Raw genomic sequence first — 27,056 nt, forward strand, 5'->3', positions numbered from 1 at the left:
CTGGGAAGCTGCCCAGGAAGAAAGGAGGAGGCATCTGCCTTGAAAGGGTCCCCTGGAGAGTCCAGGACAGGCAACAATCATCTCCCCCAAGGGAACAAGGGAACAGACGGAAGGTGCCAGAAAGACAGGGAGGATGTTCCGGCAATGTTCGGAAACAATTTTTGTCATTGCTGAAAATGACGAATAGCATGGGTAACAGTTACGTCTGCGCACACAAAGACAAGGCCTGGACACCAGGGGCTGTGGGAGCGCTCATCCTTTCTCCTTGGAGCAGTACAAATAATTTTCTAAAGCATGATCCAAAATACCCCCCAAACCATCCGGAGCACTTATTATCTTGGTAAAACGGAAGGAAGAAACTTGTCCATGTTAAGATGAGAAAATAGATCCAGACTAGTGACCCACAAAATGACCCAGGGAGGAGACAGGATGGGGCGGGCTGGGTGGTGGGTGCCTATCCACTTCTGGCCTGCAGAGGGCAGCAGCCCCAGACGTAGCCAGAAGCCACTGCACTTCTCAAGGCTAAACTTTCTACCTGGCAAATTAGGCCCTCCTGACATTTAAGCCACTACAGTCTTGCCACCATCACTCTTTTAATTATTTCCCTCCCTTCGTCTCCCTTCCCTGCTGCTTTGGTTAATAAGCACAAGGCTGCTCTCTGTTATGGAAAATTCCCAGCAATTCTGTTCATTCAGTTTTCAGGGACCCGAGATGCCCTCCCCGCCTACTCAGTATTCCAGAGGCCTCTCTTTCGGAGATGCCTGTCAGCAAGCTAAGTCTGCAGCCCCCAAAAGGACATGCTGCAGGACAGGGGATCTGGAGAAAATCCCTCAGTAGCAGATTTGAGAGCTGACCGGGGCTTTAGAATCTCCCCATACAGTCTCTTCGTTCTCTTAGGGATACAGAAGCCCAGAGAGTTTACAGCATTTGCCCAAAGCCCAACTGTTTTGGCCCCAAGTGAGGCTCCACCAATTGGGTCTTCAACAAAAGGGAGTAACAGATTAGAAATGGATCTTCTTTTCCCTGTCTTTAATTTATGGGCCCTTGAAAGCCATCCACACATATTTTTTAGTATTAACCCCGAAAGTTCTCAATCTGGGCAGCTGTTGTTTCCCTTGGGACAACTGCAAATATATGTGCATTTTTGCTTGTCACAACAACTGGAGGGTTACCTTTAATTACTGGGCAGAGAAGAGGGAAGCTAAATATCCTGTAACTCTAGGAAAGTACCAAACAAGGAAGAACTGTCCCTCCCCAAATGCCAACAGTGTCCTGGTCGGGAACACAGCAATCCATCCTTCGCAGGTGGCTAACCTTGCTGAGCTCAGACTGAGATAGCGCTGCAATCCCGCCCCATCCCCCTGAAGCCCTTTCCCCGCACTCAGATGCTTATCGGGCCACTTCTCAGCATGTTCTCTTCCTGGGTGACTGACTCCCAAACCCTGAGAGAGCCACACAGGACCTCCAAGACGGGCAAGGCACAGAGGACCTGTGGTTCCCAGAGATGTTGAGAGCAACATGTAGGAAACAGATTTTGCAGATCTGAGTTCAACAATCGCCTCGCTGTTCACCATGAGCAGAGCGAGCAGAGCGCGCTCACCCACGGGGCTGGTGGGGAGAAGGCGGGGGCAGTGCTGAGCTGGGACTGCTTTGCTTCATTTATCTTTTGATGTTCTTCAAACAATAATCACCCATTGACAAGTTGTCCCTTCCTCCACAACATCCAGGCTACTCACCCCTGAAAATCCCTCAAACACCAACAAAAAACCAATCTGAGTAAGAAGATCCGAGAACCTAAAGGCGGCAAGGAGGTGGGGAAACCGGGCCCCGCCTCCCCCAGCAGGTGCAAAGCACTTTCAGCTGTTCTTCCCTAGACCTGGAAGTCTCGTCCAGGTTCTGCACTTTGGGGATGATTTCATGTACAGAAGGCGAAGCTACAAATTTCTCCTGAAACATACTTTGGAGACCGCGTAAAGATAATGTGCATGGGATCCCCCCAACCTAAGGAAATAATACCTACAGTAACCAAGATCAAGAATAAGACTAGTCAGAATGAGGGTCCAGGGCGGACTCATAATGAAGGAGCTTCGTTCCTTGTGACACTCAAAATGAGACTGGTGACAGGGCACAGACCTGGGAGGGTCATGTCCCTTAGACATTCACACCACCCAGGACAAGAAAGCTGATCCCAGTTGGGAGGTCACCAGACGTGGATGCTGGCCCCAAGCGCAAACAAATGACAGCGCAGGAAGCGAGGGGCACCTCATTCACCAGAGTTCCCCCATTTGGCTGCTCATGAGAAACCCCTTTGGGGCTGTGAAGCTCTCTAACAGTCAGATTGCACCCTCAGAGTTCCTGATTCAATCAGTCCAGGGTGAGGCCCAAGCTCTGGTTATTTGTTTAAAACTTGCCAGATGGTGCAGCAGGGCTGAGAACCACTGGTGCTGGTGACCTCCAGTGAAGGGGGTCAGAGAGGCTCTGGGGAGGAGATGGCTTCCGAGGCAGGCTCTATACCAGGGGTGGGGAATGTACGGCCCGCGCAATCATTTGGTTTGGTCCTGCCACTGCAACTGCAGAAGGGATTTGAAATTCAATAAATCTGGGAGCTTTTTTCATAGTTAATTTTTAAGTTGATAATTTTGTATGGCCCTCAAATAATGTTATAAATATCCAAATGGCCCTTGGCAGAAAAAAGGCTCCCCATCCCTGCTCTAAACAGACAGGAGGCAAAGGAATTCCAGGCAGATGACTACAGGCAAAGGAACGGTGGGAATAAATTATGGGACAACGATGATGCAATTCTCCGAGAGCTGAACATATGTTTTGTGATGAGTAGCAATTTGAAATAAATGTAGAAAAGGAAGTCTCAGCCAGGCTGTAGAAGACTGAACGGCCAGTGAGAGCTACCCACTGGGAGCGGTGGGTGGGGAAGGCATGGGATTTGGGCCCTGCTGACTGTCCATCCCATGAAAGAGCAGAACACCAGCCCTGGGAACAGCTCTGTGCCCCTGCTGCAGGTGACAGCTCTAGCACAATGCTTTACAAAGGTGGTTCTAGGAACCACTACTGCACTGATGTTAATGGGTGTACCACCAAAAAAGGGGGGGGGGATGACGGGTAAGGAGAGAGGCTAGCTTTTTGTTGGGGGGAGGTGTCCAATAATCAAATGATCTTGGGAAACATTGGATTTAAAAAAAATAAAATTTGTCTTTCTTGCAGGGTTTTCTCAGTATGTTGGATACCCCAACGGGCACTGTAAGATCCAAAAAGGGACATGAAGGACACAACATCTCCCAAACCTGTGACCAAGACATTCTTTCCTGGAGGCACTCCTCAAGGGCTCATGTTCCCTGGGCCTACAACACACCTAGACAAGAAGGGGCCTCACTTGAATGCCCCTAAGAGGCTGTTTGACCACCCAGAAACTAAACAATGTCCCTGCTGCTGCTAGTTGACAAGGTGAAGAAAAATAGGCAGGCCTGAGGACCAAGAGGAAGCCAGAGTTAGGGGGGAAGACGCTCCTCTTACTGTTTTCTCAAAAAACATTATTATTTCTTTAAAACCTGACTATAAACATAATGATTGCTCAATGTGGAAAGTTGAGAAACTTTAAGAATTATTACATGAAAACCTTTAAAAGCAATATCTTACCTGGTAATTATGGACTTCAGGGTTTGTTTTAGAGCTAAAGGAAAGAAAAGAAAAATATATGTAATAGGTTGTAAAGTGGCATCATTACTGACTTACAGGCATACCTCGGAGATATTGCGGGTTCGGTTCCAGACCACGGCAATACAGCGAGTCTCACAATAAAGTGAGTCCTAGCCTTCTTGCTGGTAGAGGGTCTTGCCTTCAATTTGTTTTAAAAAAAAAACAAAAACAAAAACAAAAGACCGCAACATCTGTGAAGCGCACATAAAATGAGGTATGCCTGTATTTAAACACCATAAACTAATCCTAAGCCCTATTACTTTGTTAGGAACTTTCATGAATACTCTTTTTTTATTATTAGTTGCTTAAATGAACATGTAACCGGAGAAACCAAACATCAACTTTCATTTGTCACATTAGAGCTCACAAACAGAAGCAAGCGGGTAATATTCCAGAATCCTGGTTGTGATGGGGTGTTTTGGTGGCAAAAAGGAGGTCTTTCCAATTAGGTAAACCCAGTAATTTAAGCTCCCCTTTCAGATCTGCCCTGGCACTGCTGGGTGATGCATAGCACCAGGCAGCTCCAGTGATGCCCACAGTTGGAGGGAAAGCCACCAGCCATTTCTGAGCACCTGCGACGATGGGCCCCGCTGCCAACAACAATGAAGCCATGAGCTGGCCACCACTCTGGAATGTTCATTCCATATAAGGCTTTGTACTGGGAACTTTACATCTGCTGTTATTTAATCCATGCAGCAAGGCTATGAGGTCAATAAATGTTACTACCATATTTTATAGATAAAGGAATGATCGCCTAACAGAGAAGTTAGGAAACCTGCTCAGGGTCAGCCGGCTAATGATCACTGGCAGAGCCAGGACTGGAGTGGACATCTGCTTGATCCCAAAGCCTACACTGTTTCCACTAAGCCAAGAAGGTTCTGGGGTTCCTCACGCACTACCCTCGTAAAAAAGATGGATGGTGAAGGCTGGTGTAAAATGTAACATGTTATTTAATATGCAAGCGTGGAATCTGCCAGAGAAAACTCAAACAAACGGCAGTAGCATCAGGCTGTGTTGCTACGGTGTGCCTGACATCAAGGTTTACCGCTTCTCCCACAATGAGAGGGAAATGTGTCGTTGCTACGAGCCCTGCTTGGGGTCTAAACGGGGCCGCGTTCCAGTTTTCAGAGGGGGCCAGTGCTCAGAGCCAGGCTCCAGGCCAGGTTCACCTCTGGCTGGACTGCACCAGGAAGGGTAAGTGTTCTGCAAGGTTCTGCAGCCCGGAGCACAATTCCATCCCTGGCTCCCACGGCAATCCTCCTCACCCTGGATCCCACAGGCTGCGCGGAACAATCCAACAGCTGCGAACAGTGGTTATTAGCTCATTTGTTCCTAAAGGGTATATTTACTTGGGGTGTTTTTAAATTTATTTATTTTTTTAGTTTGTTTTGGTTCCCAATATATATAATCTCCACTAGACGCTAAGTGGAAAGTGTAATTTTATTAGGGAGTAGCAAACACACAAAACAATCACCTCCTTAGACAGCGAAGGAAAGAAAAGTTGTAACTCACAAACCCGAGAAGTAACAGCAAGGCAGCTGACAGGCGGGAAAGGAGCCAATCCTATCAGCATACTACCTGCCGGGCTGCTGGAAACAGGGCCAGCCCGAAGGCCTAATGCCAGCCCAGGCAGGGACTGGGCAACCTCCTCCCACCCTGGGGTGGGGGTGGGGCAGGGCGTGATGCGCCGCGGTTTACAGGACTCTTGAGCCCCTTCCTGGCCTGCGGAGATCTGAGCCTAGACACAGCGTCTGGAGGCTGGACCCCAGCAGAATGGCACTGCAGGTAGTTTGAAATCAGAGACTTGAGGTTGAGCGAGCTTCCGGTCCTGTGATAATAAAGGGCCAGTTACGTTCTCTAGAACCTTGGGAATCAAGGGCCTTGGGGCTGCCTTGGGAGGGAGGGGCGTATAAGCAGCAGGCACTGGCCGCTTCCTCCCCACTCAGCTTCATCCCCAGGGCTCCACTTTCCTCTGTTCTCTGTCAGGTTTCTTCTGGGGGCAGGGGGTGAAAATCAGAGGCTAAAAAAGTTTGAATGAAACACTGGTCCAGCCCTAGCCAGTTTGGCTCAGTGGTTAGAGGTCAGCCCAAGGACTGAAGGGTCTCAGTTTGATTCCCGGTCAAGGGCATGTACCTCGGTTGCAGGCTCAATCCCCAGCCCTGGTTGGGGTGTGTGCAAGAGGCAACCAATCGATGTGTCTCTCTCACATTGATGTTTCTCTCGCCCCCCTTTCCACTCTCTCTGAAAAGCAACGGGAAAAAATATCCTCAGGTGGGGATTAAAAACAACAACAACACTGAGCCAGCCCAACCTCCTTGTTTTCAAATGAGAAAGAAGAGGCCCAGAAAAGGGAAGGCCAGTGCCCCAGAGCTGGGGTAGAGCCAAGCCAGGGCCAGGCAGGAGCCTCTTGATCCCTCGGCCAGGGATCTCACCACCAATCAGGGCATCAGCTACCTGCTCCACCATGTGCTCTGCCAAATGTCCAGAGAGTATGGCACAGCCGAACTGTGCTGATCTCAAACACCATCCTCCCTAGTAGCCAGAGGCCTGTGCCTCTGACAACTGAGAGGCTAATTGAACTGGGCTATTGGTCAGCTGTAGAGCTTAGATGCAAGAAACAACCTCATTCTGTGATTCTCTACCAGCTTGTCCACCTAATAAGTCAAAACTCCCCTAAGAAAACAGTTGTTTCAGAGGGAGAAAAAAAGGCACATGCAAGGTAGGACAGTGGTTCTCACCTGGGCTGTACACTAGAATCACCTGGAGGCTTTCAAAACCACAGATGCCTGGGCCCCACCCTCAGAGATCGTCCCTCAGCCTGGGGTGTGTGGCCTGGCTGATGGGGACCTGTCAAAGCTGACCAAGCAATTCTGACTTACAGGAAAGATCCAGAACACCTGTGCTAGGGAAGCGGCCAGCAAACCACTCCCTGGCCTACCTGTGATTGCGAGTGAAGTGTGATAGGCATACGGACATATCCCTTCATTTACATACTGTCTATGGTGGCTTTTGTGCTCCAGCGACAGAGCTGAGTACTTGTGAAAGAAACAGCCCAGCCTGCAAAGTCTAAAATATTTACTATCTGGCCCTTTACAGAAAAAGTTGGCTGACTCCTGGGCTAGAGTTTCGGTCTTACGACAAGTTCCTTTTCCCGCAGGAATTTCAATAAAGGTGCTTAATAAAGGCTTTCTACATTGTATGGCTAGGAAACCTGCCCATCACAGAGCGAATCCTGCATCTGCTCTGGCGTCGCTTTTGCTCATGAGCACGGCCTGCCTTTCCAACATAGCTGCCTGCAATGCCATGAGCACCGTGTGCCACACACATTCCTTTCACCTTTGTCACCCACGGTTATAACAAACAAAGCACAGAGCTACTCAAACAGGGCAGCTGTGTTTTCTAAAACAACAAACTGTCTTGAAACATTCTTCTGTGTACTCATTGAAAGCCAGGGGGATGGTATATAGCCAGGCAGCAGAAACGGGGGAAAAAAAAGAGCAGACTCACTCGGTGATTTAATTGTATCAAGGAAAAAGTCAATATTGAAAGTAAATATAATAGAGAAAAGAGCTGCATCCCAGAGCCAGGGGGCACTTACCAGAGCTGAGCTGCTATCACCGGGTTGCTTGCTTTAAAAAAAAAACAGAGAGCAAGACATTTTAGAGAGCTTTATCACTTTTACCACGCACGGTGACAATGTTGGGGAAAGAGGTTGCTGCAATCTAGGAGCAGCCTCGAGGCCAGGAGGCAGAGTCTCCACCGTGGCTGCTTCTCCTTTCTGGAGGGAATGTAAACGGCTTTTCCTCTGTGCCCTGCCCTGCGATTCACTCGGTGCGAGCTCATGGAGCGCGTTCCCAGGGCCAGGCTCTCTGGGAGGCAGAGAGGACACACACAGTCCTTGCTCTCAGGGAGCTCCCAGCACTGACACAGACAGAGAGGCTAACATACAAGTAGGAACCTGCTGGGGAGCTCATGGCAGCCACTGCTGACTGGGGCAGGGTGTGAGTCTGTGGAAGGGGCCACATGAAGAGGTAGAGCTTATTTACCTGGACTCCGTTTCATTTTTAAAAGGATGCAGCACAGAGAACCATTAGAAGCTTCACAAAGATGCCAGAACCCTGGCTGGAGAAGATGTCAGTAAAACAAAGGAGGGAAAGAGAATGGAGACCAGGATGAAACGTGGAAGTGAAACACAGAACCTGGAGCCTGGCAGTGCTCTAAGGCCATCGCACGGCTCAGGCACTGGGATGTCCCCTCCCCTCTGCGGCAGCCACGCCAAGGGGTCTTCCCCTTTGTGCCTGTGCGCATCCCCAGGCCTGGGAGCTCACTAGCATCTTGAGATAGCAGGACCTTTGGACAGCCCCGTTAGAAAGTTCTTTCTTATACTGAGGTATTTCTGCACAACTCTGACCCAGTGGACTACATGCACAAGCAAGATGCTTGTCAGGGAGGTAACACAGCCCTTGGGACATGAGGCTAATGTCCTCACTTGAAATTCAAGCTGGAGGAGAGAAGGGGCTGTTTTTCCCTCTAAAACACAAGATCATCTTCCCTAGGCAAGAACACGTTTAGGAGTGGGCGCAAGGAAACAAGTGTGCGAAAGGGGGAATACACATCCAATGGGAAAGACTAAAGACAAGATGGCAGGAGGGGCCTGATTACCGTCAAGAGAATCCCCCTGGGCTGTTTTCTTCCAAAGCTTTGGCAAACTCACAGATACAGAGAACAAACTGATGAAGGCTGCCAGAGGGGAGGAAGTGGATGGATGGGCAGACACGGGGAACGGGATTAAGAAGTACAGACTTCCAGTTACACATCACAGGGAAGACAGTCAATGGTCTTGTCAAAACTATGTCCAGGGGGAGATGGCTACTGGACCTACAGTGGGGATCACTTCATAAGATACCTAAATGTCGAAGTGCTAGGCTGTGCACCTGAAACTAATATAGCATTGTATGTCACTACAATTAAAAATAAATTTAAAAATAAAAACCAAAAAGCTTCAGAATGACAGAGCAGACCAGTGGGAAGTTCCTTCAAAATCTGCTTCACCACGCTCCTCGGGCACTAACCAGCTAACCCACACTGTGAAATTCCCACACAGAAGGAAAAGCGCACAACCTTTGAATGTTGAATGTCTCCGGGATGGGTAGCGTTTACTAGGCTTCCTCTCAAAGGTGCTGGTTCTTCGTAGCCGGGCCCCGTGTGTAGCCTGATATTCCGTCCGCCCACTGGAAGGTAAATATTTTACTGCATGTTACCAATATCAGGATATCAGTACATTACACATATTTGAAAGCAAATTTTTATTTCCATGAGTTCCAATGTCAATTTCAACTTATCGTGACGCGTGTGGTAAAGAACACACTCAATTTCACCTTCTGTTTGGAAATAAAATCAGCTTTGCCAAATCCGGGCTGTGTGATTGAGGCTGGTATTTCCAACAAAGAACAAAACCCACAATTTAGGTACCAGCTACTTGGCTGCACAAACCAAGCAGGCTCGAGTACCTGGAACATTTGACTAAGAGAACACTGATTTGCACATATAAATAACCTTTCATAAAACAAATTACACAGACATTTAAATCTTTTAAAAGGCTGCTATCGACGACCACTTATCTAAACCTTGGCTTCGCCTGCTACGCGCCAAGGGAACATTGGCTCTCACCGAGGCTTTCTGGGTTCAGCCAAGGAGTGGCCCAGCCTCCAGGGGGCGTGCTGTTTTTGTCTCATCTGTCGTGGCTTCATTCCAGTCACTCTCGGGCTGGGATTCATCACAGGGAAGGAGCCACTTGCCACCTGCTATGAGAGCCTCCAACGGGCAACCTCATCTCTAAACTCCCCTTTCCTTCTAAACTTCTCAACGAGCGGAAGGGAGCCTGGTCTGGGCCAAATCCTGGGGGAGCTGCCTCCCAGTGTGGAAAATCCTGCCTTGGCAAGCACCCCCATAGGCCTTCCCTCCTCACTCGCCCTGGAGCAGACATCAGCATCCCGTGCGATGTTCCCATTGACCTTTGTAGTTTCGACATTCTCCATCCCCCACAGAACCCTGGGAGTCGATTCTCAGAAAGGACCGGTTGTTTTTCCCCCCCGCCCTGCACGCAGCATTTAAAAATACATTCAAAGTAATTCTTTAAACTCAAGTGCACAGCCATTCCCGTGCACAGGAGATAAATTTGAACTGAGAAGATCTTTTTGCACTTTAAGCAGAGTTCAAGGACATGCCATGTGTGGGTAGAGGTTATGAAACATGTGAAGTCTTAGATCTTGTAGGAGCTATTCTCAGATCTGTAAACGTGCCTCAGCAATCAACCTTGGGAGCGGGTTTAAAATGTACATGCCCAGGCCTTATTCATACATGCACATGTGGCCACCCCCAGATTCTGATTACATAGCTCTTAGATGAGGTCATAAATTCTCATTTTTAATAAATACCCAGGGAGTTTCCATGCACTTTGAGAGAGACAGTCTCAGAATCATAAGTAAAAAATATATCAGAATAAACTGTCTATTTTTTCAGGGTCTTTTCAGATTCACCTATTTACTGAGCCTACCCTGGTCACTCACACATATGCTGAAATCGGCTCTCATTCTTAAATGTCACCGAATTTCCTGACACTGGCATGTGAAAAGCAATAGAGTGATGGATGGATAAAATGTAAGATCCAGACTGTGTGGGGTTGAATCGTGGCTCTACCATTCACTGTCTGTGACTTTGGGCAGATTACGTAATGCCCGGCCCTAGTTTCCTTATCTGTAAAATGGGGACAACCAGAGGACCTATCTTCTTAAGGCTGCTGGGAGGACTGTGAGCTATACCATGAAGAGCCTGGTGCAGTGCAGGGCACAGAGCTTTCCACAGGGATGTCTCCGTCCATCCTGTGGCTGTACTGCCCAGTGTGGTAGCCACCTGCCTCATGCCCTGGGCACCTGAAACATGCTTAGTGAGACTTGAGAAACTACATTTTAAAATTCCTTCAATATTAATGACTCTGAATAGCCACATGTGGCTAGTGTTTCCTGTATCAGACCATCTCATTCAAGCTAAATGTCAGCTATTAATAACTTTGTTGTTATCCCCATTTCACCAATGAGAACGGCGGCTGAAAGCGTCAGGGACTTGACGGGAAGGGCAGATCTTAAGAAGCAGGGACAGAGCGCCCAACGGGAGCCTCCGGATGAAGATCCGCGGCTCCAGGCACAGAAAACGCCGCCCCTGCCCTCCTTCCGAGCCCGCGATCGTGCTGCACAGATGGCGCCTACCTGAATCGGAAGCGGGACCCCAGCCTGATGAAGTCTGACCCGTTGGACTTGCTGTGCCCCGGCGCCCGCAGTCGGAAGAAGGCGTGGTGCTCGACGGCGCACTTCCAGAGGTGCTTGCAGGTCCTGGCGCTGTCCAGGCGGAACACGAACGTGTGCTCCTGCTCGCGGCCCTTCGGGGGAGCACAGGGTCCTCGCGTGAGTGGGCGCGGGGGAGCGCGGGGCGCTCACGCGAGGCGGGAGAAGGGGCGAGGCGTACCTGGTCGTCGTCCTCCACCACGACCAGCGTCAGTTTGCTCTTTTTAAAATCCATTTTGGTAATTTTAGGCCTGGTCAGAGAGAAGACATTGTAAAAATACAATCTGCAGGAAAACTACGCATCAAACAGTAGTTTCCGCTCTACTTTTAAAGCTTGGATATTGCTACGAAATCATTCGTTCATTTAAGCGTGATTATCCCGAAGTTTCATTGCCATTGCCACACACCCACAGATACAAGAGAATGGTGTGTCTTTAAAATGAATCAGGAGGGGTTGCAAATACCCCTCAATAATCATCCATCACATATAATTCCACCACAAAATAGGAAAAGACATTTTTAATATTAGACAAAACTAAATTACCAAAAGAATAAGCCTATTTTGTTAGCTCCTTCAAAGATTAATATGCCTGTCGGGGTCAGTCCAAGAGAATATTCACAGCCATCTCTTCCCTACAAATAAATGAAGTGACAATCGGTAGAAGGTTCTAACAGGTGGTCACAGAGCAGAATGCAAAACAGTTCGCTCACCACGTTACTTTATTTGCCCACCGTTTACACGCTGCTCGGGCACAGTGAGACCCAAGGACTTAAACGCACCCAGTTCTTACCCTGACAACGTGCATGTCTACCCCATACATTTCCAGCCACTTCGCTTTATTCAGATAGGACAGTTCCGCCTGGGCAGGGCTCTTTCCCCTTAGAGAAACCAATGGAAATACATGTAAACTGCAATTTGTACACCCACAAAATTCTGAAGGGCACAGCCATACACTAAGGGATTTTATGCAGCAATTAAAGGAGTGAGGGACACCCATTTATACTAACACACCTCCCAGACAGACCGTCAATTGAACAGGAAGATGACAGAGCAGTGTTTATAATGTGAACACAGAAGGCAACAATTTTTTGGTGTGTAAATACGGGTATGTATACGCAAATAAAAGGCCGAGAACACAACAGCTGCCTGCAGGGGGGTGAGGGGTAGGTAGGGGTGCAGATAACGCAGCAACCACACATTTCTACGTGAAACAAGAATGTGCTAACGTTCACTCTCACTGTTCATTTTCAAAAAAGCCGTACGTCCTTCACAATGACTGACGGACAACAGGAAATCAGGCTAAGTTTCTGAGTCCAAGAGTGACTTGGAATGGGCAGAGTTTGGGGAAGATGGGCTGGGAAGGAAGAGATGCTAAAGTCTGAGAAACTTGTGAGTGCACTACTGGTAGCCCAGGCATAAAAGTGCCAGATCGGGGTGCCTATGGGGGAAAGGAGAAAAAGCCCAAAGATAAAAGGCAGGGCTGGTTTTAGCTGCAGTGACCACATGTCCTGAAATATAATGTTGCACAGCACATGGACTCAAATATGACTGTCCCTGTAAGGGAGAACATGGCCTATTTCTGAAGAGTTCACTCTAGAAGTTCAGACCAGGGACAGAGACCCAGGTGTGTGGAATGTTTCAAGGCAGCACCTCCTCTTGATTTCTTGAGGCCAGGCGAGCAGGGGCATGGCCTGTAGCAATGAACAAACCAGGCCCAGGCTCTATAACTCGGAGAGAAACAGGAATATGCTTTGGTTCTTACAGTACATCTCTGCAAAGAGAGACGCTGTGTGGGCCTTTGGAAAAATAGCACTGAATGGGGCACAGGAGAGAGGTGAAGAGTTGGGGCTGCAGTTTTACAGTAGATAAAACAATCTTACAAATGCTTACATATTACAAGATAAATGCGTCAAGGTACCTGCACTCTTTCCATCTCTGGAAGATATCAAATTCCATCGCTTCTGTCTGATTTGGAATGAACCGAAACTCAGACACAAGCTCTGGTGTGTGCTCTGGAAGCTCGCATTCCCCAAGCTCTGCTGCAATCGTCAAGAGGGAGAAAAACAGGAGACATTGAATGCTTTTCACTACTGCTGCAACAAGGTCCAAAGGCATTTGGCACACGGTGAGAAAGCACAGGTACCCCAAATGTGTAAGTCTCCTTTCAGGAGGACCTGACTCCCACTCAGTACCCACACGCACATTCAGAATCCCCAAGAGTCACTCGAGCACCCACCCCATCAGGTACAACACCATTGTCTTAGTGATTACTGTCTTTCTCCTGACTATTTCTCCTACCAGGGGAGGCCCCGATTATATTTCCCCGGAGAAGTGGTAGAGCCTGAATGTGCAATAAAAGGCAACTGCGGGGAATAAAGACCTGCCCAGAAACATCCACTTAACAAAAGCTTTTGTGAAGCAGGTGGGTCTGAGCAGCACTCCAGGGGCTGCAGTGCTGGAGAGGACCAATCAAGAATTCAGCACATGCAGAATCCAGGGGAAAATATGTTGGGAGGGAGAGGGAAGGAGTGATGGAGGAGGGGGTGTGAGGGCTGCAGGAGCAACTGCCGCAACTCAGGCAGAACCAGGGAGGGAGCCAGTCAGGCAGAGAGGAGGAGCTGCCATGTGGGTAATCCCTGCTGAGGGTCCCTGCTCTCACTAAGTACCCCACAGAACTGAGGGCCTGAGGACACAGGGGCCCAATTCCTCCAGGACACGAATGGGAAAATCCACTCCCCCCCAGCCCCACCCAGCGCACCTCTGCAGCTCAGGAAGCAGGCCCCAGAATGAAAGGGCATCCTCCAGAGGCTCCTCTAATACCCTGCCACATAAAGGGTCGACCTCACACCGGCAGCATCGGCATCACCTGGGAGCCTTCTCACAATGCCGAATCTCAGACCCCACCTCACACCTATCGAAGCAAAACCTGCCTTTTCTTAAGATGCCCAGGGAGTGATGCACACATTACTGTGAAAAGCACTGATCTACAATAATGGGTTTCAAATGTGAGCATGCATTAGGGTCACCTGGAGAGCTCATTACAATACACATCGCTGGACCCCACCCCCAGGGATTCGGATTTTGTGGGTCTGGGAAAGGCCTGAGAATCTGCATTTCCAGCAAGTTCCTAGGTGATGCAGATGTGGCTGACCCAGGGAACATACTTTGAGAACCACTGCTTAACACAACATGTCCCATCAACTGACCAGCCAGCATATGCCTGAGTCCCTCCAGCGACAGCAACTCGCTATGTACCCAGAAGCCCTTTCTCTCAACCCCAGGTGAGCTGCACCAGGCCTGGCATGGGCTGCTAAGGACTCCAGCTGGCTTACAGGATTCGACAGAACGTCCCTGATCACACAGAGGAAGCATTAACACAGACTTGAAGGGGTGATGGGAAGACTGTACGAGACCGTGCCTGACACAGGCAGGGGCTGGGTGAATGTTTCCTCACCTGACTGCAGCCCCTCATCTGCAACTCTGAAGTGGACAGCACCCCCCACAACCACCAGGTGGATGGGGTCAGGTGAGCAAAGTCACTCATGAAGACTGCCCTGGAAATATTTGCCCAGAGAAGGTGAGGTCCAGGCTTCCGAGGTGGGAGGCCACCTTTGACCCTTGACCAAGGGATAACACCCTGAAACTAGTGACCTGGCAAGCACAGAGGGGCAGTCTAGGAAGAGATCACCTTGATATGAACCACTCTTCCCTTGCACCCATGGGCCAAAGTGAGGCAATGGGGCCCTGCACTTAGTGGTGTGTCTGGACAAGTCCACTGACACCATCAAGCACAGGAAGGGGAAGCCAGGCGATGACAACGCTTCCCTGGGACCCTGCGAGGGGACTGGTGTCCCTCCTCACCATGGCTGGATTAAAACAGGCCTGAGGGAGACCCGTTTGAGAGAGCATGCCTGCCTTCCAAGAATCTGCTGGCAAAAATGACACTTCACTCAGTCTGCTGACTGCAGCCAGGGCCCTAGCTGTGCAGGGTGGCGGTAACAGCTCAGGCACAGGGGGGCATGAATCCCACCTCCACTGTATACTATCTGTGTGACCTGGGCAAGTCACTTAACCTCTCTGGGTCTTCGATGCTTTACTTGTAAAATGGGACCTGTTACAGGATGAAATGAGATCATGGGCACACAACCAATTATCTCCTTCTTCCTCCCGTTTTTCTTTTAGCTGGAATTGAATTTCAAATCTACCAGGAATTTAGTTCCCCAAAGAGCACAGCTGCCATGCAAGGCCACTGCATCCTAACTCCGAAAGCACCATTAACTCAAGGACAACCACAGTGAGACATATCTGCAAGGCTCGAGCAAGGGAAGAAACACAGTCTTTTATGTTATTCAAACCCACACAGACGCTCTAGTGATCTTTACAGTCCGAGGCAAGCTGGCTCGGCTGTGACTGAGCTGAAAAGCAGGCTGCAGCGTTAACTGATGGGATGGGGAGAAGGGGGCATGGAGGGACAATGCACCATGAACTTCTTGTAGACATTTGTGTGTCTCGGTCTTCAGTCTTTATTTGTACTTCACATAATGACTGCATCTTAAATCACACTAATGTGGTTCCAACTCGAATGGGTAATTTCTTCAAGAAGGGCTCACAGACAGCTGATATTCTTGTCTGCATGGGTTCTGGGGCAAGGTATGTAGTTCTACTAGGCCTGGACTTTGTGAAGATGATGACGGCTTCATCACATTGGGTGGTGGAGGGTAACACGTGTGCCTCATCTTCTAATCATTCAAGACAATAGATAGGTTTACACATTGCACCTCTGGCCTTAGGAAGAAACCTCCCCAGTGGATTGGGGACCCCCAGGTCTGACAGGGATGCTTTCATCCCATTAACTACACCCTGACATCTACTGCTGGGCCACCAAGCCTGATGGTGTGACACCTGGCAGCTCAGAAACTCTAGGGTGGAGGCTACTTGGCAAGCTGGGGAAATCTATACCTGGTCACAGTGGACAGTCCATTTCCAAGTTCCCCAAGCCATTACACATCCCATAAGGACTGTTGTATCAGGAATATATGGATGTAAAGCACTCAGCTTTGTACTTGGCAAAGACAGTTACAGATTCCAACATGGTCACCTCTATCACCAAGGCCTTCAGATCTCAGGGGAAGGCTCCCCCTTCCACCAAAGTCCCTGGGGGCCTCTTCAATTTCATTCAATTCACTCTGCACTTACTGAGCACCTACTACAGGCCCAGTCCCCATTAGAGAATAAGAAAGTTGACTAAGGAATGGGAGTATCAGAGAATGGGAATAAGCTGAAGTCATTAAAAACCATCTTTATCAGCACAAACATGACAAAATACATGTACTAAAACTGCCAAGTCGAAAATCATATAAAAAATTTATACATGTCTCTGAACAGAATTACATTTTAAAAACTCCACTCAAAACCCATAGACAGAATCTCTGGTTGCCTGTGGCTGGCAGGACGAAGGGTTCCTTCCTTCCTTCCGCTTGTCTGTTGTCCTGTTGTCCTGATTTTCTATAATTAGCATGTACTGATTTTGTAATTTGAAAAGACTTAGATCAACTTTTAGAAACTGGTAAATATAAAAGTGAGAAGCCAAATCTTATTATGGTGTTCAAAAATAATTAGTGATTATGAATGAATAATTCATTCCTCCGTGGGAGCCAATGAACACACCGGTAAGCGAGTCCACAGCATATGTCTACCTGACGCACGGATGAAATTCCTTATGTGCAGTTAGTTACACATTAGTATCCACTTAATTAGTGCAGGAGATGCTGGCGAGTGTTTCTTGTGCACTTGGAAGATCCACCAGTGCATCATACGGACGGAACAGTGGATGCAGGCAAACCTCTTACCATCCAGTTCCCACCCACATGCTGATGACTCCCGTCAGAGCTTCTCACGGAGTCAGATTTGCATACTCAAGAAGCTACGGGAAGCCCCACTGGCACCTCGCAGCCAAGAGACCCTACGCTAATGTCTCCTCTTCTTCTAACCATTCCATCACCTATCCTCAGTAGCAGCCTCTGAATCATCCCTGACTCCTCTCCCCACTCCTAAGTCTAATGACCAAGTCCTTCTCCTTGTATGGCCAATGCTGCTGTTTGTTTGGGGGGGGAGGGGGGTGCGCGCCCTAATCAGTTTCTTTTTGTCACAGCAACTCCTCCCCACCGCACCCCCAAAGTAGAGCACTGTGCCTGGTACAGTCTACCCTCATTTGCTGAAATGAAAGCAGTAACATTAAAATCCTAATGACCACGAAAAGAACAATGTACCTTGTAGACAGAGAGCAGCTAATTCCACAGCCGTCTCATATGGGCATTTCAATCTTGAAAAAAAGAAAAGAAATTAATTCTACAAATGAACTTTAATACTCACAAGCATATAAAATGTCATTAAAGTCATTAGTCAAAAGGTGGTAATCTTTGGGTGATGATTTTTGTTCTCTGTGGTTTCTATTCTGCTGTCCACATTAAATAATGCAGACAACCAGACTTACATTACATACTTCCCAAAGTCAGTTCCCACCATATGGTGAAACCACCCAATCGAGGTATAGGTTCTATCAACCCTGTCGGCAATTTTAGCGAATTTCAAAAAATGGGGAAGTTTGGGAAGTAGAATGGAAAGCCCTCCCTGTGCCCTATTATTTTTAAACTTATTTTATTTTCACATAGTACATGCGCCTTTCCAAACTGCCTTAAACATTTCTGGAAACGAGGTCATAATATTAAAAATAAGCAGACAGACACAGTTATCTGACAGTGCCAGGACGGCTGGACAGACTCAAGCATTCTAATAAGTGTAACTGAGGCTGAGCCACAGACGTGTATTATTACAAACCAGGATCTCATTCGTATTTCATATTACAAATTTAGTTAGAAAAATAATAATGACGTACATTGGTATAGCACTTCATAGTTTTCAAAGCCTTTTCATCTACATTATCCAATTTGGTGAACGCATGGAGTTTGTAAACCCCTAGATCGGGTGTTGCCAGGGCTCCTATCCCCCATTGGGAGATGAGGAACGGACTGTTGGAGCGCCTTGCCCAAGGTCATCCAGCAGGTAGGGGGCAGCGCTGGGACCAGGATGCCATTCAGCTTTCAAGTACAGTATATGAGGCTGAAGTACATGTAAACTGCAAAGTACTATACAAATGCAGGATGTCACCATTAATATTTTTCCAAACTGAGGACATATATTAGAGTCAAGAGGCCTTCAGTATGAGGAGCACAGTATGGAGGAAGGGAGGGGGGGATAAAAGTACACACACACTCATAATACACACATCAATCAAAGATCTGTATTGCATGGCTGAGTAAGGCAAATGTATACACTGTACAATCTACTTGTTCTATAGCGTACGTTCCACTAAGATTTTCACAGCACATATTCTATGGAGAGTTTGTGAATTCAGAAATCGCATTTTCAATTTCCTTCAGACTGTATTAAAAATCAAAATGTATTCTTGTCAATATCGGGTCCTGCATTTTAGATTCAGTAGTCTTAACTTTTTCATGTACAAAAAAAATAGTCAATATGTATGCTGAAAAATGATGCAACTGTAAAAGCTATGACTGTAAATCTTGTATCTTTAAAATAGATTAATATCGCATGTAAAATCAACCACATGAGTGCAGATGCTCCTTTTCCTCAACAATCACTATGTAGCCAGAGGCCTAGTATTTAAAAACCACTTTTAAGAGGGGCAAAGGAAATGAGATGAGATGTTTAAACCTCTATCAGAATCAGAACATAACTTCTTTACATTATTTAATGCAGATGGTGATGAATGAGACTTTTGGATTGTCCAAATACTTGTAAGTGTATACATACTAATAACGTATCTTGCTTGCAAATACGACAAAAGCCATTATGAATGGGGCAGTGATGTGATCAGGGAGAGAATTATTCCCAAATACACATCACTTAAGATATTAAATGCTCTTGGAAATGCTTCAAGCCATAGAGTAATCATTTAAAATAAGATGATGACAGTGATACAAGTATTAGACTCACTTTACAATGCCTGGTGTACTTTTTTTGAATTTTGAAAAGGAACAAGGGTAAGAGAGTTAAAAAAAAACAAAACAGTGAATTATTTAGAAATATACTATGTTCTATCCTGGGTTTAAGAATTAGAACAAAAACGTACTTACTTTCCTGAAAGAATGTCATGCCTGAGTTGTAAAACAAACAGGTACCTGACAAACATATATAAAAGTCAACAGAGGGTCACTCTTCCCCAGCCGCTTCCGATCCCGACTGCCCAGCATGAACCCCGCCCCGCACGCCCCGATTTCTGCATTGTAAGAAGGGAGTCCAACTCAAATGAGAACTGCGGTGGAAGCAGCTCCTCCTGAGTCTCCAGGAAGGCAGCCCGGGACCTAGCTGGGAAGGTGAGTGCATGTGCGAACTTGCAAGATACTTGGAGGATGGACATGGAACGCGGCACGGTCCAGTGAGGCCTCCGCACCCCCTCTGGGGCCGGGAGAGAGCCAAACACTGCACGAGCGCTCACGCAGCAGGCATGCGACTCGGCCAACCAAATGGGCAGGTGCAGCCACCGCACGTGGCCCTCGGCCCGCCCCGCAGGGGAGTCCAGAAAGGCTGCTCCTGCCTGTATCAAAGAGTTTACAGCTGATTGCAGTTAGCAACTGCTTACGCCTTTTTTCCTGATGCAGTTTAACTGCAGACTCCGTCTTTTAAAAAAACTGCACATGTGAGCACACGCACACAGACACACACACAAATCCTGGAGCTAGACTGCAGCTGCTGGTTACACGAGTAACAAAAAATGGGGAAGAAGGCAGCACATAACACAAGTGGGGTTCACTTAAGTAAAAAAATGAAGTGTCTTGGTCTAAACAAGCAGTTTCTTGACAGATGCACGTGGGCATCGAAACCACTTTACAGTGCTTTGTAAAAACAAAAAGGCTGCCCACGCTCCCCACTCCACACGGAGGGAGTCAGTCTCACACACAAGGACTGGTCCCCAGGAATCTGATTTGCTCAAAAACTTGCCAGGTGTTTCTGATTCACACACTCTGGTTAAGAATCACTGGCTTTGATGACAGCTAGAAGCAGTGTGTTTCATAAAGGATTGAAGGAAAGTACTAGATTAATTTAGTTTGAACTTTGAAAACAATGCAGATAAGTCACCCTCCGTGGAATGGATCTAGGACAATGTGGGTGACCCAAAAATCAACGGGGAGCCTGAAGGTTCTATTCCAGAATGTTCCTGCCCAAGACCGGTGCTTAACCACCAGTGAATTAAGTACTCCCCATCAAAAAGGACACAAAGTGACATGCGCAAACTCCCAACTCCTACAGGAAAACCTAACTACAGGAGCTCCATGGTTTCTCCAATGAGGAGGGGGGGTGAAGGGTGATAAGCAGTCTTTAACGTGTTGCTCAGGTGGTCACCTCCAAGCTAGTGGTCAACTGTGGGCTACTCAATAGCTTACATGTCACCACTCCTGTCCATTACAGACAATGACAAGGAGGTTCTGGGGACCTCAAGTATGACTAGGTAGAGAATCTCACTGATAAAAGGGTGGCTGAAGGGAAACTCCACAGTTAAAATGTTTTTAGGTCTCTTTTGCTTCTACACTGTTTCTGAAGTCTGGTAGACATAGGAAGGCTCACTATAAAAGAAATTCAGTGGGGCTGAAAGATAACATAAAGAGATTCTAACAACTCTGATACTGTGACAATCAAGGGAATATTTTGCAGTCCCTTAAAAAAATAAGATGGCAATTTTGGACTGAAAAAAAACACTCTTCCAATCCCTGTCTTCCCTTTTCTTACCGGACACAAAAATAAAGTGCCATAGAACAACTAACCAAATTACCCAAGGTCCAACCAAACAGAAATGTGACAAGAAAATAAATCTTTTCACTTTGATTCACTAAGAAAAAGGTCAAATTAAGCAAAGTGTGGATTTTCGACAGAATACAGAGATAAGCCCTGGCAAGGTGCTAATAACTCTTGCTCGGAATATCAAGACAGCAGAGTGAGGGGGAGGCAAACCCACAGTTTAGAAGACCCATAAATTATACGTGAGGCAAGTGCTATGGGGCAGGGGGCATCTCATTCTGCATTTTGTCCTACCTTGTAAACTCTTCACGAAGGTTGTTCGGTTCTGAAGAATAATATTTAACTCGAAAGTGCAAAGCATAAGCAGGTCCAACTAAACATTTGGAGATGGCAGGTTGAAGAGGTTTTCCCCCAATTTTGAAGATCACAGAATAGACAAAAGGAAAGACACATTAAGTCTATTAACACATTCACCCCTACACCAGGAGGGCACACAAAGCCAGTAAATTCTTTTCAACCCTAATTTGGAAAACTAAAAGGAATTGTGTCAGCAAAGATGGCTTAGCTGGGCACCTCATTCTGGAGGGAAACCGTGATCATCTAGGTGAATTACAAACAGCTGACATTTTACTCTCACCCGATTGCCACGATGCTCTGAACCAATACTAACTTTTTACAAAATACTACTGTGCTAAAGGAAAGTGACACATAAACAGCCAAGTGTTCTGTAACCTAAATACACAGTAAAAATACCCTATTAAATTCTTAAAAAATGACCCAGGCATGCACAACACTGAAGAAACGCGGTACCATACTTGGAACATCAGAGCTGGACCTGACTCACAGAGCTTTCCTGTGCCCCCATTCCCTGAGTCTGCTCTACGACTCATCAGAAAGGACTGTGAGATGCGTCAAGTCCCGTTTCTGAGCCACAGATTAATCCGTTCTCATTGGCAGGGGTGTCTGATTTCAAATCGAGAGCATAGTCTGTTTTTTAATATCTAATAAAAACTCTTGTTCAAATTATAAACTCAAACACGTGGCCAGCTTTTAAGAAATTAAAAATCATCTGCTTAAAATGGAATCTATTTAAATAATGCTCCCAAGTTCTAAAGGAAACAGGACACCTCAAAACACTGGCCAAGGAGTTTACTTTCCGATAAAAGAAAGAGACGAGCAGGCTAAATGCCGCTTACTTACTTTTCATCTGCTTTTTTATGGGTTTGGAATGATCCAGCCAGTGCTGAAAGAAAGAAAAGATTTCTTTAGGAATAGTGCATCAGCAGGAGTACACAGACCCAAGTTACCCTCCCTCCACAAACCGTAGTAATTCCACCCGTAAAAACCAGAGGCTGGACCGGATCACAGGTTCTTAAGCTGGGGATCTGCAAACTGCTTGGGAAGGTATACAAAAATCTGTGCTTATGCACACAGTGCATTTTTTTCTGGGGAAAGAACCATAGCTTCCAGAAGCTTTTCAAATAGGAGCCTGAAAGAACTTAAAACCCTTTAACTAACTGATCTGTAAAGTCCCTTCTCATCAGTGGAGCTACTGCTTCTTCCTTCCGAGTTCCTCAAGTTACAGTCAATCTTCCCCAATTATTCCGAGTCTCGATGAATCCAGTGAAGACTACAAACAGCACCGCCGAGAGTCCCTGATCACACGCTGGTCTTGTCGCTGACACCCTAAACTCTAAAATGATAAAGCCAGAATTCACGGCCCCTTTATTCTTTTGCCATGAAAATGACCCACACTGGAGATGGAAAGACAGGCAGGGACGTGCCTGAGAAACTTTTGCTCTTTGCTCTGGTGAATGAAGGCAATTCGACTTCCTCTGGTTTTCACCAGGACAACAACTTCAGCCTATTCATCAAAGGCGATCACAAAGCCATTCCCCTCATAGGAGTTTTCTCTAATGTCAAGGTTGTTGAGACCATGGTCCCGATGAGCCTCAAGAGCTTAACTTCCAGGGAGAAGACACTGGGAACCTAACACTAAGAGCAGATGTGAACTAAGCCGCGGCAGGCGGGGTCCTCGGTTCATGTCACCCTTTATTTCCATGTTTCCTGTGCCGGGCGTAGAGCGTGGCGCCCAGCAGGCCCTTATCAGATTCTTGAGACATCAATAAATGTCCAGCATCACTTATTTTAAATGAGGCAAACGTTTCCCATCGCTTTCCGTAAACTGGATACTCGCTGGAACATCACTGTTAGAGCCACAGCTGGAACGACCCGGCCACAGGGGGTCTCTCGCCAGCTGCAGAGGTCATCCTGCTGCCTGTCGGATTGCCCCTCGCCAAAGAGCCCATCAGGGCTGTGCGGGAGGAGCGGGAAAGGACACACAGAAGCAAGGAGCAGATGACTTACAACACAATACGCTGTGAGCAGTGCCGTGGGAGGACGTGGGCTCGGCCGGCTCCACTCCCCTCGCCACTCCCCCGCTAGGCGACCGTGGCACAGCAGCAGCAGATCACGGTGGCCGGATGCCTATCTCACAGGCACACGTGCAGGGTGCTTTCTCTCACTGTGACCGGCTTTGAATTGGAAATGTCCTAAATGCCCACCAACAAAGGCGGACTGAAAAATGGCTCATCCATACAATGAAATACTATTCTGCCTCTGAAACTGATGTGGGCCTACAGTTATTGATGTGGCGAGAGACCCAGAGCAAAATGCCAGATGACAACACTTGGGTAGGATCCCATTTATACAAAAATTAGTATTTTCTATCCAGATATGTCCAGAAAGGTTTCGAGGGGTTCTTTTTGGATACAGGGCTGTGAATACTGTTTACTCTTTTCTGTTTTCACTTTGAAGCATAAAATGTTTTACTTTTACTAAGAATATTATTTTCATAGGGGTAGGCTGGGTTGGCACTTCCAGTGCTCATTCATTTATTTGCCTATCAAGCAGTTTTTGATGATTAGTTTGCCTCATTAGAATTAGGTCTCGCTGCAGCCCTCAACCAGCCTGAAAACCCTGGACCTCAGCCCCCTGGGAGGAGAACAGATACAGACTTGATGAAAGTATTATCATATTTACTTTCCTGCCAAAGTAAGTCTCAAGCTAATGGCTATGACTAAACCTGTTCTTCTCACTTTCAAATGAATTCACATTACCAGACAAAGAAAGTTCTCCCTGCAAATGGCTTTCTAAGCTTATTAGCCCAGAGGCTCAGAGCTTAAAGGAGCTTGTCCTATTTCTTTCTTATCTCAAGTCTTGTCACATTTTGGATAGAACAAGTTTAAGCCCACTATTCCTCTTCCTCTATTATCAAACTCTAATCTTGATGCAAGTCCAACCTGTGTTGTTTCCTTAGGTGTGGTTTTCAACCCTGGCTGAGCATTACACTCAGGTCCCACCCAAGGTCCATTAAACAGAACCTCAGAGCATGAGTGTTTTTTTAAAGATGTCCAGTGTGCCCGTTAAATATTTAGTGCTAAAGTTCTCCCACATCCTCTCCCACCCAGGAATGAATGAGTCCTAATGATCTTGGGAATCTTGAAATATCCACGACCCCTTCTGAAAACTGCTCTGAGCTCTGTAAAATCTCAATTTCACAGTTTACCGGCCAAATGTCTATGGCCAGTGTTAACTCAGGCAGATCATGGCTAGATGCTTCAACTGGACAGCAGGCTGCTTTTCCCTCTGGACATACTGCTTAAGGAGCTCCCTCCCTTACCCATGCAGGCTGGCTCCATCCTTCCTGCCCAGCAACTGCCTGGAGCCCTGCCCAGAGCAGGACCTGTCAGGATGGAGGCCTGTGAAAAGTCTGGGGCTTGCTAAGCTGGGAAAGGAATCAGAAACAGCTCCATTTTTAAAGCTCCTTGACCCTGTGGCGTTCAGATCAGGTTTGCCTGCCTGCATCAGAGGCGATTAGAAACCCAGCCACCATCCTAAAATGAGAGATGATAAAACCTATCTTGTATCCAACCAGTTCAAAATGACCTAACTTTCTTCTTAGCTGTGGGAGCTGACCAGACTCTGATCACTCGTATTTTATCCCTCGTGATGAACAGCCAGGCACTAAGGCCCTACGTGGCCTTTAGTAAATGGTATCCTGGGTTTGGGTGGGAGGCCTGTAGCAGCAGGACCTGTCTCAGATGTTCACCTGCATCCTGGCTAAATATAGCCAGGCGGCCTGTCAGCAAAGGCCCCGGCAAACGGCTCCAGCCCTCCTAACAGACCATTAAAGCAATCACTGGAAACAGACAGGTGTGCTTCTGAGTTCAAAGGGCAAGATATTAACTCAAATACTCTAACTTGTGTTAGAAAGGGGGTTTCTGATCTGAATTTCTCATCCAAGTCCACTGGGCAAAACCCTTCCCATGAATCATGATGTGAGATGACCTGGCAGAGCCCATCTCTTCTAAGAGTACAACTGTTCTGGACTATGACACCCATGAGGCTGGCTGTAGAATGTCACTGCCTAAGATCGTGTGACTGGCACCTTGAAACGTGTGTGGGCTTGGGGCGGGAAGATGTCTTGTGAGACTGAACCCTTAACCTGTGGGATCTGAAGCTATCTTCAGGCAGACAGTGTCAGAATTCATTATTCCTTAGGCCTCAGAGCAGATGAAGGAGGCCGTGGAGAGGGCGCCTGAGGTGCCCAGGATCACGGTGCTAATGAGGAGGAGGCAGGAGTCTAACTCTGGCTATGTTGGCAGCCAGTGCCCTGGGTCTCCACATCACACACTGGCTGAAGTGCCTTCTCCACCCATGGGAGGGATCTCTCCTCCTCCACACCATTCACACCAGCTACCTGAGGTTTCCTTGGGGATTCGCCTACATCAACTGCAGAGACCCCTTTATCAACAGCTTCCCATTCAGTACCAGTAATTGCACACAGGCAGGAAAAAGCTCGCCCTGCTGGCATTCAGGAACAGGCTGCTGGGAGGCCCACAACATTTCTTGAACTGTTTCACACTTATTTGTACTAAAATGGAAGGAGGCAGATCAGGTTTCAGGTCCTAGCTCTGCCACTCACGTAGTGTGTGGCTAGGAGCAAGAACCCCCAAGACTCAGTTTCCTCATCTGTGCACTGAGCTCACCCCTGGCACACTGTCTGAAGAATCAGTTGAGTGTCCGTGGAAACTATAATGAACCATTCAAATGGAGGGACAGTGACTTATCCCGCTATTAATGTTTATACCCTCCCTCTTCCCCCCCAGGTACATCGCAAGTGGTAGGAATGCTCAGTAGTGTCCACAAAAGTGGCAAATTCCAAATTCGATGGCACTCCAGGGACACTCCAGGCAATCTCATCAGCAGGAAGTGGTAATAGTCCCCGAGGCATCCCCTCAGCTGTTCCAGCAGACACCACGTGTGTGTCACCATTATCTCGCAGCCCTGGGCCTCTTATCACCCATCTCCCCAATTCCACATCACAAAGGCCAGAAGAAAAACATCTTGGGAGGCTTGAAAGGCCCAAATCACCTTTTCTACATTTCCTGCTGTAAAACATATTACCATACAATGTTCCCTTTTCACGCTGGGAGGGGCTGAGGAATGGACTTACGATGGCCACACCTACCCCTGGCACACCTGCCCCAGTGATGGAGAGGGCCACTCCAGCTTGATGAGGTTATTACCCCTGCCCCACACCCCGCTGCTCCTCTCGGCCTGGCGGTCCTCTCATCCTCTGCGGCCTACCCCATGCTCCCCTCCCCGTGACACCTCGTTCCTCTCATCCATGATACTTAGGCAGCCGTCCTCCAGGCTCCCAAACTGGAGGACTGAAGCCACTCTATTCCAAGGACTACTTGTCTGGCTCCCTCACCAGGATGTGGCGGGGGGACAGTGCCCAGCCTGCTTCTGCACCACAGAGCCGGGCACTGAGTAAGCTCCAAGTTAAAGTTTGCCAAACAGCTCCTGACTGAATGTTCTCTTTCAGCACATGTGCGTGCGTGAGCGTGTGCGTGATGTTACCAGGTGCATGGAGCCCAGTGGAAAGTGCTGGGCTTTGGAATGAGGCCAGGTTCTAAATGGTACCTCTGTCCCTTACTTTAACTTTTACAAGGTTCCTAGTGTCTCTGAGCCTCAGCTTCACCGTTTGTAAAATGGGTCTGTCCCTTGGTCGGCTTTACAGATGAGTGATGAAAGCCTTTAGTTAAGATGCCTCACTCAGAGCTGGGGAACTCAGGAACCAGCAGTTATCTCACCAGGCTGTGAGGTGCAGGCCAGAGCCT

At 47.6% G+C, this 27,056-nt stretch overlaps 1 protein-coding gene across 4 annotated transcripts in view; it reads right to left on the reverse strand.

Annotated features, from left to right (window-relative positions):
* EPB41L4B (erythrocyte membrane protein band 4.1 like 4B) overlaps positions 1-27,056 on the reverse strand; it is a 108,330-nt gene that overhangs the window by 48,031 nt on the left and 33,243 nt on the right. For all 4 annotated transcript variants that reach the window (XM_016213678.2, XM_087822813.1, XM_087822812.1 and 1 more), the window contains exons 3-14: positions 22,069-22,111; positions 21,163-21,241; positions 19,209-19,253; positions 17,322-17,374; positions 12,971-13,091; positions 11,843-11,930; positions 11,596-11,684; positions 11,233-11,302; positions 10,977-11,146; positions 8,833-8,942; positions 7,310-7,340; positions 3,652-3,685 (exon numbers count right to left, since the gene is read on the reverse strand). In XM_016213678.2, coding sequence (XP_016069164.2) covers positions 3,652-3,685; positions 7,310-7,340; positions 8,833-8,942; positions 10,977-11,146; positions 11,233-11,302; positions 11,596-11,684; positions 11,843-11,930; positions 12,971-13,091; positions 17,322-17,374; positions 19,209-19,253; positions 21,163-21,241; positions 22,069-22,111 — 933 coding nt within the window. The remainder of the gene's footprint in view (positions 1-3,651; positions 3,686-7,309; positions 7,341-8,832; positions 8,943-10,976; positions 11,147-11,232; positions 11,303-11,595; positions 11,685-11,842; positions 11,931-12,970; positions 13,092-17,321; positions 17,375-19,208; positions 19,254-21,162; positions 21,242-22,068; positions 22,112-27,056) is intronic.

This window comes from Miniopterus natalensis, chromosome 12, assembly GCF_054644295.1.
Source record: "Miniopterus natalensis isolate mMinNat1 chromosome 12, mMinNat1.hap1, whole genome shotgun sequence".
Classification (NCBI taxonomy): Eukaryota; Metazoa; Chordata; class Mammalia; order Chiroptera; family Miniopteridae; genus Miniopterus; species Miniopterus natalensis.